Source organism: Delphinapterus leucas, chromosome 18, assembly GCF_059928025.1.
Source record: "Delphinapterus leucas isolate spDelLeu-1000000601 "Yukka" chromosome 18, BTC_Dleu_Yukka2, whole genome shotgun sequence".
Taxonomy (NCBI): Eukaryota; Metazoa; Chordata; class Mammalia; order Artiodactyla; family Monodontidae; genus Delphinapterus; species Delphinapterus leucas.
The window spans coordinates 70069072-70084293 of record NC_143146.1 but is presented as its reverse complement, the minus strand read 5'-3'; the positions used below and the strand labels follow the sequence as shown (position 1 = coordinate 70084293).

At 34.1% G+C, this 15222-nt stretch overlaps 1 protein-coding gene across 6 annotated transcripts in view; it reads left to right on the top strand.

The window, feature by feature from the left end:
* Positions 1 to 11312, top strand: part of PDS5B (PDS5 cohesin associated factor B) — a 196883-nt gene extending 185571 nt beyond the window's left edge. For 3 of the 6 annotated variants that reach the window (XM_022574626.2, XM_022574628.3, XM_089899279.1), the window contains 4 exons: positions 3747 to 4186; positions 4277 to 4387; positions 6953 to 7088; positions 8538 to 11312. In XM_022574626.2, coding sequence (XP_022430334.1) covers positions 3747 to 4186; positions 4277 to 4387; positions 6953 to 7088; positions 8538 to 8573 — 723 coding nt within the window. In that variant the 3' untranslated portion in view covers positions 8574 to 11312. The remainder of the gene's footprint in view (positions 1 to 3746; positions 4187 to 4276; positions 4388 to 6952; positions 7089 to 8537) is intronic. The other 3 variants (XM_022574627.2, XM_022574631.3, XM_089899278.1) reach the window with 2 other exon arrangements.
* Positions 11313 to 15222: the final 3910 nt, after the last annotated feature.

The window sequence follows — 15222 nt, the reverse complement described above, 5'->3', positions numbered from 1 at the left end:
CATTATCATTTATGAGAGTTGGTGCTTGAAAATGCCTTAAGTGGAGAGCTTATAATTTCTCTCATTTGTTGGAAACCTCAACTAGGCTACCCATACCCACATATACTGCCTCCTTTCCCTCCCCACTACCCCCTTAATTAGGAAGCATGGTTAATATTTTGCTAGCCTATAAATTCCATATCTAGTTCTACCTTTTGGAGCAATGCAGAACGAAGTCTTTTTTGTTTGTTTGTTTTTTGCTGTACGCGGGCCTCTCACCGCCGCGGCCTCTCCCGTTGCGGAGCACAGGCTCCGGACCCGCAGGCTCAGCGGCCATGGCTCACGAGCCAAGCCGCTTCGCGGCATGCAGGATACTCCTGGACCGGGGCACGAACCCGTGTTCCCTGCATCGGCAGGCGGACTCTCAACCACTGCGCCACCAGGGAAGCCCTGAAGTCTATTTTTTATAGAACAGTTTTGAATTTCTGAGTTTTGTGATTTATTTATATAATTAATGAAGGCTTTTGGCGGTCTTTTGTGTAACATTGCATCCATTTTCAGAAGAACCTTATTAATAAGCTCATTTCAACTGAAATATTCTCAAAGAGGTGAGCATTATGAGACAGAAGTTCAATTTAAAGACCGATAGATTATGGTAAAAGAGTATTGTCTTTTTTATATACTACGAGCTTCACGTTGAAATTTCACTGCAAAGGAATTATTCTTCATATACATTTGTATTGTAATATTTAGCTTTACAAATAACATATTTTCTCCATTTCCTGCTTCTAACCTCAATTTTATACCCCCTCTGTTCTGAAAACAATACGGTACAAAATGAAAAATTAGAGAATGTAATGCTTTAGGAAGCTTAGATTATTTTATGATATTCTCAAGAAAACAGACACTGAATTTCGGGTTTGCCAACAACCTTTTCCAGAGCATAAATGAATTCAGCCACTTTTTCAGATCTTTGGATGTCAGAATGAATTGTAGCGTTGAAAATTGGAGGGTTTAGTTTTAATTTAATGTTTCTCTTCCCACCTCTAAGTAATGACAGTTAATTTTTAATTTATGTATAAAACTCTAGATAAATAGTAACAAATTAAAACCAATTATTTATAGGGCTTTATTTTCCCCTAGATTTCAAGGATAATTTAAATGCTAAAAAGAATAAAAAGCAAATCAACATCCCAAATAAAAATACTAACAAGATAATCTCAGATCATGCCAAGCAGACACAAATAAAATTTAGAATTCATTCTTGACAAATATGAACTCTTTGTAAATTAATACTAGAAAGATACTTCATTAACATGCTAAAAGTTTTATCTGTTTAAATCAGTAGTCAGTGATTTAGTCAAAATTATTATTCTTAAAGGCAAAATACTTGAAACATTCTTACTAAAAATCAGGAACAAAACAACCTGTTGTTTAAAATTGTTCTAGAATATTTGACCAGTTCTGAAAGACATTAAATAGGACCCAGAAGTATGACAATGAAAAAGAAGAGACAAATTTATTTTTATTTTTGTACTCTTAAAAAAAATAAGGGAAGCAGTCGAAAAACTAAGAGTGTAGGCGTATGTATGTATATATGTAACTATAATTTTACTCTGGTAATTTTACTTTATATCAGATGTACACTTGGGGGAAAGGGGATTTACTTTACAACACTAGCCATTACAACAACGAAATTAGATAGATGGATCTAAACATAACCTTAAAAAGAGGTAGGGGGAACCTAGGTGGAGAAAATACCAAAACTGAGAAACAGAAGAGAGAAGACATGCCATATTCCTTCATGGAAAAAATGAGTTAAAAAGATGACAGTTCTTTCTAAATGAAGATATCATTGTAAAATTCCAGTGTGATTTTAAGTCCATGTGGAAGAATAAAATGGATGCGAAAAAGAGGAGTAATAAGATCAGCCCAACCAAACACAAACATACTTAGTTATAATTAGTAAAATATTGCACTGTTGTTACATTAGCCCAGAAACATTATTATTATTATTATTATTTTTTGTGGTATGCGGGCCTCTCACTGTTATGGCCTCTCCGATTGCAGAGCACAGGCTCTGGAGGCGCAGGCTCAGCGGCCATGGCTCACGGGCCTAGCCGCTCCACGGCATGTGGGATCTTCCCAGACCAGGGCACGAACCCGTGTCCCCTGCACCGGCAGGCGGACTCTCAACCACTGCGCCACCAGGAAAGCCCACATTATTTTTTGAAAAATAATGCAAAATAAAGGAAGCATTACAAATAAGTGATTTTGAAATTGATTAGATGTCTGTTTGGCAGTGGAAGTAGGAAAAACAGTTTAGAACCTCAACTCAGCATCCTATTCTGAAACAAGATACAATAATGTCTTAGTCTGCTCAGTCTGCCATAACAAAATATCATAGACTGGGAGGCTTAAACAACACAAATTAATTTTCTCACATTTCTGGATGTTGGGAAGTCCAGGATCAAGTGTGGGCCAATCCAGTTCCTGGTGGGAGCTCTATTCCTGGTTTGCAGATGGCCACCTTCTTACTGTGTTCTTAACATGGTGGAGAGAGAGACAGCAAGATCTCTCTGGTGTCTCTTTTCATAAGGATACTAATCCCATCATGAAGGCCCCACCCTCGTGACCTTATCTCAACTGAATTACCTCCCAAAGGCCACATCTCCAAGTAGTATCATATCATAGCACTTCAGCATATGAATTTTGTGGGGACACAATTCAGTTCATAACAAATAGGAAATAAAATTTAAATATACACAAAAGTGTAGAATATTTAGATTAAAACTCAGACTTCAACAAACAGGTGGACAAAGGGCATAATACGAAGGATATAATTAGGCAGTTCACAGGCAGGAAACACAAGTGACTAATTAAACATATTAAAAAATTATAAGTAATTAGATAATTTTTCACTGTTTTTTTAAGAATGTAAACTGGAACAAACGTTTTGGAAATTAACTTAGCACTATAAATATTACGTGTCGTATGTACATGTGTATACCTGTGGAGAGCATTATAAATTCATATGCACTATTCTTGGTTTCTTTGAAGAATTTCCTCAGTCTCCGTCTGCTGGTCAGTGCTTAAATTCAGTGAATGTAGACTGGTATTTTATTTTAAATTTGAAAGTCACTGATTTTTAAGTTATTTTTTTTGTTAGTTGTATCTGGGAAGAAGTGGTATCTTTGATTCAGAAGTGTTTTCAGAATTTTTAATAAATGATGAATATGTTTAAATTTTTGTATCTTGCAACCTCCATTTATAAAATAAAAATAGTTCTTTTATGATGTGTATGCATGATATATATATAACATAGTTGATATTTAATGTCTTATTATACATTGTGTGGTAAAATTAGGATTACTTAAATTGACTATCAAAACAGATCCATTATACTTCAGTATAGTTGTCCATTATTTAAGCATTCAATTTAGAATGTTCTTTTTTATGAAATAGCTCTTCACCAAAAATTTATAATGTAATCAAATACTGAACTTGAGGGGTTTCATTTGAGGCTCTCTAGCTTGAGGAAGAATAAAAACGTACCCTCTTACCCCCAGATAGTGTTTTAAATTAGAAAATTATTAATAAAAGTAAGTAAATAGTTATCGTTCTGATGTACTTCAGAACTCTATACCTTATTTAGGTACATTTTTATGACTGAAGTGGATAACAGATTTTTTTTTTGATTCTTAAAAATACATATACTAACAATGCATACTAAGTTTTATATTTGAAATTGTGGCTTTTATTCCTAGTCTGAATTGGACAAACCTAGAAGCCGGAAAAAAACACCTGTAACAGATTCAGAGGAGAAATTAGGGATGGATGACCTGACTAAGTTGGTACAGGAACAGAAACCTAAAGGCAGTCAGCGTGGAAGGAAGAGAGGCCATACGGCTTCAGAATCAGATGAACAGCAGTGGCCTGAGGAAAAGAGGCTCAAAGAAGATATATTAGAAAATGAGGATGAACAGAATAGTCCACCAAAAAAAGGTAAAAGAGGCCGACCACCAAAACCTCCTGGTGGAGGTACACCCAAAGAAGAGCCAACAATGAAAACTTCTAAAAAAGGAAGCAAAAAAAAACCTGGACCTTCAACAGCAGAAGAAGAGGAAGAAGAAGAAAGACAAAGTGGAAACACAGAACAGAAGTCAAAAAGTAAACAGCACCGAACTTCAAGGAGAGCACAACAAAGGTAAGTATGTTTAACTCTAAACTGCATACATTTGGTTATTATATTATAAATCATAATTTGATGCTATCCACATTTGGGTCTTCCCCAAAGCAGAGCAGAATCTCCTGAAACTAGTGCAGTTGAATCCATACAATCCACACCACAGAAAGGACGAGGAAGACCATCAAAAACGCCATCACCATCACAACCCCCCAAAAATGTGTAAGTTGTAAATAATATTAAATTTCAAACCAGTTTCAAATTATTTTGCAGGGGTTCATAAATTTCTAAATATACATAGGGCTGTATTTAAATCCCATATATTTAGCCCCATTACGCTAGGTAACATAACATTTTTGTAAACTTACCTAGGTGATTGATACCCAGTCAACCTTTGGTGACATTTGTACATTTTTACAGGTTTTAGACAAAACTTTATAAATGAATACCAAATAGTTTATTATTTCCAATACATACTTTATGGTAGCTGAAGAGATGATGAAGTATTTTTAAATAATTACAGTATAGACCACGTTACCTTGTCATTCCATGCTACAGTTTTTCTTCGTGTCTTTCCTCAACAGCTTTAAAAAATAGCTTTTACACTTTTGCTTTGATTCTTTGAACCATGTCGGAAAGTAACAGGCATCATTTTTCTTAAATTACATCTGTAGAAATTATCACATGGTGATCTCAAGTTTTTGATGTCTTGATTTTGTTTGTTTTCTAATCACATTAACACATCTGTATCTATAGATAGTTTTGGATGTTCACACAAGTACATGTTTATAGGAGAGTTACAGTAACAAATCTGTGCCCAAACTTATTAAAGTGACAGGGGCATCAGTGTTGTAATTTGTAAATTGGCCCTTTTTTCTCCTCAAAGTAGAAATAGAATAGCGTGTCTTCTACTAGAAATTTTGCAGTTTTTCTGAAAGTAATCCCATACTTGAATAGCTTGACTTTTCAGAGTTGCCAACAGACCTTGGTTAAATACTCAGTTACCTTCAAAGTTTTTCCTGTTCCTGTGTATTCCATAGGAAGAGGAAAAGTTACCTGAGTGTCTAGCCAGTACTTCCTACCTTTTTCCATATAATTTTTCCCTCAGATAAAAAGTAAAGGTAAGTACATTTTTGTGGCAGCTTCATAAATGTGTTTGTATTCAACCATGGAAAATCATTGTTTTCTCAATAAAAAAATATTCTTAAGGCATCTTAAATTCCCGTGGTTAATTTTATAACAAGAATATAACGGGGTGAATATCTTTCATGCTTGTAACTTTAATTTGTTTCTGTTTGGGCCTCATAAAATTAAGGGCTTAGATGCTTATCATGTTACCTCCTAAAATTACACAAGTTCCTCACATGAGTGTTCTAAATCAAACAAACATTTCTGTTAAAAAATCAATACAGAAAGAGATTCTGTATTCTGTCTTAACAATCTAACTTCCTTTCACTGGGAAGCCCCTTTTTAGAGGTAGTGTAATAACATATGTTATGATTTGTCTGTTTTCTTGTTCTGACCTCAGTGGAATTGAGAAAGATTCTATTATTTTCCTTGTATTTTCTTCTGTTAATTCTGAAAAACTGAATCAAGTACATCTGAGTAATTGGTTTGAGTATGGATTAAACAATATCTATTTTCGATTGCTTATAGAAATGAGAGGCTAAGTTCTTAGTTAAAAAACAAATATTTATCAAGAGAGATACATTTAATTAAATGGTGACATCTATTACATATTTTTGAGTGTCTCCTGTTTCAGAGAGTACTAGGTGCTAGGGAATATAGTGGCACAAAACAGGCACGATTCTTATCCTTATAGGACTTACCATCTAAATGGGCATGTAGTCATTAAATAATCACACATAAATATGGAATAGTAAATTGTGATATGTGCCCTGAAGGATAAAGTTAGGGTGCTGTAAGAGAATGTAAGGACAGGGCTGGGGAATTGGGGAAGTTTTTTTCTCTTTGGAAAGTGACCAGTTGGTTCCTTGAGAGTAGTAGGAGTTAGACTGATAGAGAGTAGGGAGAGGGACATTTCAGGTGGAGGGAACACTGTTTGGGAAGGTTCTGAAGTGGGAAAAATCCTGGCAAATTCAGAGAGCTGAAGGAAGACAAGGATATTGCTGTGTTGTAGTTGTGGGGAACTGGGGAGTGGAAGGAGATGAGAATGGACAGGTAGGCAAGGCCTGTCTGCAGCGCTTTATATACTGTATTAAGGAGGTTTATGCAGTTACTCTCAGTACGTAGGGGGCTCTCTAGGGGGCGTGGCATCAGCTGTTTTTACATTTTTGAAAAATTACTTGTAGAGAGAAGAGGCAAGAGATGAGAATGGTTTAGAAATTATGTAGTAACAATGAAGATGGAGAGAAGTGAATGGATTTGAGATTTCTTTATAAGTAGAATCTTAGAGCTAGATAAAGAGTTGTAGACTATGATGAAAGACTCTTAAAATTTCTGCTTTGAGCAACTCAGCCTTTTACTGAGTTGGGAAAGGTAAAAGGAAGAGTAGACTTTGGGTTATGTTTTAAAATCCTTTATGGTATTGGTCTCAGTTACACTGACTTGTTATTTGGTAGATCTTTTTATATGTAAGATTCTAGGATTAAGTGCTTGTTTAGGGTTCGGAATGTAAGAAAAATATTTCTTGGCTTACAAGGTAATTGAGAATAAAAATGATAATAAATGAAAGCCTGTGAAATATTTAAAGCATTTCCTGTTATGAAGTAACCTACCACTTAAGGATCAGAGTGTTCATTTTATTTTACATGTGTTTTACTCTAGCCGTGTAGGACGCTCCAAACAAGCCGCTACTAAAGAAAATGATTCAAGTGAAGAAGTAGATGTGTTTCAGGGTAGCTCTCCTGTTGATGATAATCCACAGGAAGAAACAGAGGAAGAAGAAGTTTCTGCAGTAAATGTATGTGTTTATGAAAGTGCCATGTGTAATAGTATGGAATATAGACTTAGAGTTGGTAAATATTTGGTCAGATCCATTTAGCACTTGCTGTTACTTAATAATTCTAAATATTTATATATTTTTCTTCATTAGTTTATAGTGTTTCATCTGCCGGCTTAGATAGTGGAGACTATGTCCTTTGTGAAAACCTGAAACCAAGTGAGAATAATAGACGTAGCCTAGTGAAAGTGTAAATGCCCAGTTTAAAACTGAATGCAGAGAGGAACAAGTGGCAGTCTGATGTCAACACTTTACGCATTTAAGTTCTTCCTGTATCTGTTATATATACTCTTGTTTCGTAAGTATTTGTTTGAGTTTCCCACTAGCTACTAGTAGTTAGTCGTATAGAATAAAATCATGTCTTTAACTAAAATTAGCTTTTGGAATTCATAAAATTGGTAATACGCACTTCTTTTACAGAGGTAGGAATGTGATGCTTCCTGAGATACTTTTTTTTTTAAAGAAATGAATGGTTTTGCTGGTTACATCTCAGATTTTTTTCTCTTTGGAAGAAATATAATTAACACATTTAAGTAAGAGCTGTCATCTTCCTAACATTAATGCTGAATCTTTGGGTCAGCTCAGCCAGCCATCTTTGTTTGAGAAACCTGTGTTGTTTGATCAGGTCCCAGGGTTGATCCCTGCCCCTCTGTTCCATTTAATATAATCAGCACTTCTATCTGCATCAGGATGCATTTATGTGAATGAATTAAGACCACAGATAAATATGTTGAATTATGGTCTCAAACTAGTTGGGCTTGTTTGTAAAGGGTTTTAGGGGGGTGTAAAAATAAGGCTGAGGAGTTGTACATAGTGACTGATGTCTTCATCAAAGAAAAACTATACTGTAAATTAATTAAATTAAAATCCTGTTCTATTTGTATTCCTCTTGTTAATACTGATCTTTTTTGAACTAAAGTTTTATGCTTTCATTAGTACTTGCCAGTAAGTGGTAATATGTCTGAATTTCAGATTATTTATATGTATTTGATAGTTATGATCCAAACTCAATAGCTGTTTTCTGAGAAAGACAGCTGTAAGCCTAAATTCATAAATATTAAATGTTTTCTTTTACTACAGAAACATAAGTAAAAAGGTGATATTTGCAATTGTTTTTCTTGCTGTTGGCATTGACTTCTGTTCATTTCTCTTTAAAATTATTAAATAGAAAAGTAAGATAGTTCTCTCTTTTGCTATCCTGGGAAAGGCTGTTTATGGGCGTTCATGTATTATGTACGTCTAAATGTGTGATGTCAAGGCAGGAACATAGGAGAAAGGTTTTGAGGAAAGAAAAGCAAAGAAAATCAAGAACATGTTAAGAGTAATGATTGGTTAAAAAATAATAATTACTGCTGTGTCTAATTAATATGTACCCATTTTAATTAAGCATCTGGTGATATTTCTTTCAAGGTACGGCGGCGAAGTTCTAAAAGAGAAAGGCGATGAACAAATGTCATTAATAACTTTCTATGTGAAAGCTTTGAAAAAAATAATTTTTTGTCAAGCTTCAGGCTGAGTAAAGCCTTTGATGCACAAAGTGGGACTGCTGAAGAGTGGACAGTTGGACCTTACTCTGATGACCTCATGTATTTGTGGTCACATGCTTTAGCCATGCGCACGGTATAACATTGACTATGGAGTCTTGTGAAAAAGTCTAATGTGTGATGGCTATGTAGACATAAAGAAGAAACTTGTAAATATATTTTTTCTTCTTTTTTTTTAATGTTTCTGACTTCTAAAGTGCTTGTATAGCTTTTATCTGCGGCTTTAAACTGACAGTACCCAGCTGTTTATTGGATCTATTGATTTGAAAAGAGTTTGTTAGGATAGATCTTAAGCAGTAATCTGTCAGTGTTTGTATTTGTATTCTCTGCAGTTTTACTGTGAAATTTTTTTTTCAACAAATGGTGTCATTTTCTTGATGTCACAATTTGTTGGAGAGTTAAAGTGATCTCTTTCCCTTGCGTATCTTACCTAGTGTTTACTCCTGGGCACCCTTAATCTTCAGAGGTGCTAAATTGTCTGCCATTACACCCGAACAATGCCTCTGATGGGAGGACGCCATGCAAACTGTGGAATAGTCCTGAAGTTGTTTGATTATTTTACACCTCAGTATTGGTCCCAGAATTTTCTGGCCTTTCATGGCAAGGAAAATTTTAAAAAGAGAGAGATTTAAAATATTATAATTTTAAAGAGTGTGTTATAAAAATAATGTACTGAGTTCTTTATCCCATTTTATCATCCCTTTTCAGTTTTTATTAATCTACTGTATCAATAAAATTCTGCAGTTTGAATTAGTTTTTAATAGTCTAGAATGTTATTGTGTATAGATATTTCCTCTTGAACATTATGTTCAGAAAATGCAAATTATTACACTATAATATAAAATCTGATATATACACATTAGAAGTGTTTCAGTTCTCCATAACAGTATAAAGTTAATCAGAAAGAAAAAAATTTTATTGATGCAGTGTGTCTTTATAAAGCTGTTCTTGAAAGCAAGTGTTTTGTATTTTATAGTGAGTTGCATGTTTATGAAAAAAAGTGCTGAAAATGGGATGTGCTCTTTTCTGTAAATTCGTATTTAGCCATAGTATATGATAGATTGCCCCATAACATAGTTTTTCATCAAGAGTTTATTATTGTACTTTATTTTGGAGCCAAAAATTGTTTCTGGGGGGGGAGGGGCAGGGTGGGAGTGATATATCCAACTATATGAGCTACTGTAGGTTCACAATCTTATGAACTTCGAATGGAATTCCACTTTGTCCAGATTGGGAGAAGTGGAAATATATTTGGGTTTAGAGCATATCTTTTTTCTTTGTTGTAATCTACAAAATATAGAAACAAAGGCAGCATCCTTTATACAGTTTTATGAACTGTATTTTCAACCAAAACATATAGGTTACAACTTAATGCTTTCCTAAATTCATTTTAGTATTTCAGGTGCTGTTCTTTCATTTTTTCATGGTTACCATCAGAAAAGAAAATCATATTCTAACTTATTAAATTTATCACAATGGATAATGGAGCATTTTCATTTAATATGCCATTATGTTTAAGGTATATTTCCAAGTTGGTTATAATAGATGGGGGATATAATAAAGAAACTATTTTGGAAAGTGACATTTTACTATTTTCCAGTGTATATCACAATTGATGTGATTATTTTTCTTTTGAAGATTTCTTCATGTTTATGAAACGGCCTTTTATTTTTTAAAAAAAAGTTTTGAATTGTGTCTTGATCTCTCAATATTTAACTATTCTTCATCTACAACAGTACTGACACCAGTGATTATGGGAGGCTGCTGTATATCAAGGCAGCTAATGTTGGACCAAGATACAGTTGGTTTTTAAATGTGTCATTAGCTCAGTTCTCCCAAACACGCTATTTCTATTTCAGCAGTACAAAGGCATGTTTTTAAATCTATAAAATAAAGAATAAGGGATAGCTTTGTATTTTTGTCGTTGACTAAATTGCACCGGAAATGTTTATGGGAGTATATCTTTAAGACCATTTTATAAAACAGTGAAAAAATGATTGTGGAGGATTTTTATTTGCATGATCATAGTTAACCAAATTTCACTGCACATTTAATTCTGTACATCAATTCACAAAAAATGTTCATTGTAGATTTTGTTCAATGACAGTGAGTCTGTGATTTTATAACTTGTCTGTTCACTTTTTGGGAGGATTATGATGTAAATTTTCCATTTTTCTGTAGAAAAAATAGGTGCAATAATGATCAAAGTTTTGATGTCCTGAGTCATCTTAGGGGATTATCTCATTATGTTGAAACTTAACATTTCATGTACTAACATTTGGAGAACCACATACTGTAACTAAAGTAAAATTAAGTATGTGTAAAACGTTAATTGCTAACAGTGGTTAGCAAACTCTTCAGTGATAATGTTCATTTTGAAAATATATACTGTATAAAAAAGTTAAGAAAATATTTAACTCACTGTAACAAGTTCCATTATGAAGATCTTATGATTCTTCAGTGAGGTTGTCTTGCTGCACTCTGTAGCAAATCCGTTTAATCTACACTATAATAAAATTTCTTGCTGCAGTGCAACAGGAAGCTTTTTCAGTGATCTCCACTGTATATGTAAATTACAAATGTGGCTGTAAAACTTGTTCCGGGTATTAAAGGTTACATTACTTTCTGTATTTTCTTATAACTTGTAAGTTTGATTTTTGATTTTCCTTTTGCCCACTTAAAGAATGTCAGGAATTTAAGAATTTGTTTAACTTAGGCATATCTCCCCTACCACATAGTATTATGTCACCGTAATGAACAGTTGGTATTTAGATAGATAACCAATTTTCAGACACAGTTTTGGATTTTCTGTGAAGTTGAATAAACATGAAAGCTAATATATAACTGTATTATTTTATTTATGTGAATCTATCTATATATATTTAAATATGTTTACTAAATGGAGGAAGGCACATTTTAGTGATTTTTAATTTTGGAGGCTTTGTTTCATAAAGAGGAAATATATTTCCTAGTAACATTTTTCAGACTTCTTGTTTAAACTTCTCATGCAACACCTTGGCTGGCAGAGACTTACTAAGTATTATTTAAAAGGTTGCATAACTGAAGAAAAGAAATGTATAATATAAACTTTAAAAGTAAACACTAAGAAAATAAGTTACTGTAGTGACAGTTTTATTAATTTGTTCAGTGAATATTTATTGAGTACCTACTATGTGCTAGGCTAGTTACAGGGGATATAGTGTGATCAGGATAGAATAAGTCTCTGCCCTTGTGGAGCTTACATTCTCCACAAAGAGGTGGGGGACTAAGGAAAACAATAAGTAATATATAATGTCATACTGTGAAAAGTATGGAGATTAGAAAAGGAAAGCAGGATAGAGAGTAGAAATGATTGGAGGAGAAGCTATTTTATATACTTTGAAGCTGCATTATTCAGTAAAATTTAGGTTTGTTAATGTCTTTATGATGAAGTGACACTTATAATTATAAAACATCATTTGTTAGCTGTATGAATACTTCATGCCTACTTTGTCTGATAATTGATATAGCCATACCAGTTTTGTTTTAACTATTGTTTGCATGACAAAACTTTTTCTGTTCCATTATTTTCAACCTGTTTATGTCCTTATGTTTAAAAGTGCATGTCATGTAAACATTTTATACTTTGGTCTTGTTCTTTTATCCAATCTTAGAATCTTTGTTCTTTAATTAGAGTGTTTAGACTATTTATTTTTGGTATAATCACTGATACAGTAGCTTTTATTGCTATTTTTTTGCCAATTTTTTCTTTATTCCTTTATTTTCTCCTTTTCCTACCTTCCTTTGGCTAGGTAAAGTACTTCTTACTATTCTATTTTATCTCTTTTATTAGCTTTTCAGTTACACCCGATTGTATTATTATTTCAGTGGTTACCCTACAGATTATAATATCTGTATTTCACTTATTATAGTCTGCGCTATATTAATGTTTTTGCCACCTTCTGAACAATGCAAGGATTTGAAAACAGTTCAATTCCATTTGCTGCACCTCTACTCTTTGTGCTATAGTTGTTATATATTTTGTGGTTATAAATGTCGGAATATCTATGCTTTCAATAGTCAGTGTTCTTACTTGTTTATACATACATTTTTTCTTTGCACTTTTTTTTTTTTCGTAGTTTTGTGCTTCCATCTCAATTCATTTTTCTTAAGCCTGAAGAACTTTTAATATTGCTTATGCTGCAGGCCTGGGGGCAGTTAACTCATTCAGCGTTTGTTTGAAAGGTCTTAATCACACCATTTTTGAAGGGTATTTTCCTTGGCTATGGAATTCTAGATTGGCAGTTTTATTTATTTGGCAACTTAAAAGTTAGCATTCTGTTGTCCTCTGATTTTCATATTTTTTGTTGTAAGTCAGCTTAAAACCTTTTTGCTCTTTGTAGGTAATGTGTGTTTTTTTTCTGGCTGCTTTTAGGATTTTCTCTTTATCTTTGTTTTTAGCAGTTTGACTGTGCTGAGCGTACTTATGTTTTTCATTTTATTTATCATGCTTGGGGTTTACTGAGCTCTTGAATCTGTGGGTTGAAGTATTCCATCAGTTGTGAAAAATTATCCATTCACATATTGCTTCTACTCTATTATCACTTCTTTCTGACACTACAGTTATAAATATACTTCACTGTTTGTGTCCCATGTGCTTTTTATTTTCTTCCCTGATCTTTCTGCTTTTTTTTTTCTCTCTGTGCATCTGTTTGGGTGTTTTCTGTTGACCCATCTTGCAGATTTATCAAGCCTGCCTTCTGCACTGTGCAGTCTTCCATTTAATCAACCCAATTAATTGACTTCAAATATTGTATTTTTTAGTTTTACAATGTCCAGTTATATTTTATAGATTTCATTTTTCTTTTGAATGTCTGTCTTTTTACTCTTTCCTCCCATTTAAAAAAAATACAGCTGGCAAACATTTGAATTATATAACTAAGTCTAACATCTGCATCATCTGTGGATCTGATCCCATTGCCTAGTTCTTTTTTTTCTTCATTACCAGTCACATTTTTCCTGGTCACACTTCTTTCTCTCACTTTATAGGGCTTTTAATTTTTTCCCCTTCTGCAGGAGAATGTTTATAAAAGAACTGAAGGATTGAAGTTGATGTCATTTTCCACCAGGAGAGAATTTGCCTTGTTTTTCTGTTAGGCATTTTAGGGCTTGATTACCTCAATCCATGGAGTTGGGCTTGGGTTGCAGCTTTTGTTAGACTCAAACTTGTTTCAAAAGTCTTGGGAATAAGACTTGTATTATGTGACAGGCCTTGCAAGACTACCAGAGATGTCATTCAGCTTTTCTCTCCAGCCCAGCCTCTCAGCAGGAAGACTGTTTTACATAGGACAGGCAAAGAAGGTTCTTTGAGAAGGTGACATCTGATCATGGACTTCCATTAAGTGAAGGAATCAAGCCATATGGGGGGGAAAAGTATTAGGGCAGAGGGAAGAGTACATACAAAAGTCCTTAGGGAAGAATAAGTACATCAAGGATTTCAAGAAGGCAGTGTTTCTGGAGTGAAAGTGACCAAGGGATAAAAGGGTAGGAGAGAAATTCAGAAGATAGCAAAGAATCAGATCATACCTGTATGCCTCTTGGGACTTTTGTTCAGAAAGTGATGGGAATCCACTGCAGGGCTTTGATGAGTAGGAAGAGTGGCAAGATCTGGACCTGTTTTTCTTTCTTATTTTTTAATTAAAAAAAAATACTTTGGACTTAACATGTCTAAAACTGAGTGCATAACCTTTCCTTCCTGGATCTGGTCGTCTTTATATATCTGAAAATAGAACTAGCATTCAGCTAGCAATGCAGATCAGAAATCTAGAAATTACCTCCCAACTCCTCTTCCTTATGCTCATATCCATTGTGTCATCACGTCCTGTTGATTTTACCTTCTGATTATTCCTGGAATTTTTCTACTTTTTTTCATCAGTGTATTAAAAAAAAGTAGTTCTCATTTCTTTGTCTCCAAACTTGTCTGCTCACATTTGCTCTTGCCTGACCTCAAATTTATTTTCACAGTGTAGCCAGACTATATTGTGAAATACAGTGATCCTGTCAGCAGCAGCAACAGCAACAACCCTACAGTATAAACCCTCCAATCCCGTAACACTACACCATTGCATTTAGGATAATGTGCCCTACAAAGCTCAGCATCTTTGGTCAGTCCTATCTAGCCAGTCTTTTCTTCTTAGTCTCTGTCAGCTAGGCTATTCTTTCAGTCCCCTTATACCTAGCTGCCAGAGGTACAAGTTATTAGGGTGCATATAAAGGTATATAGACATTCAAAAGATAAAATAATAGTTATTCATTCTGCCTGGAGCACTCTTCCTTTTTCTGCTGCGTCTAGTTGTTTCATACACTACAAGTAAGAATTTTCCCTAGGAAGCCTTTCTAGATTTCTGTGATCAGGACAACCCCCACTGTTATCCGCCCCCTTAGTTTACCTCTTTATAGAGCTTATTAGCACAGTTGGCATTTGAATTGTTTGATTAACGCTTGTCCTACTGCCTCCAACATTGTAAACTACATGAAGATAGAGGTGGTGTTTTTTTTTTTTTTACTAGTTT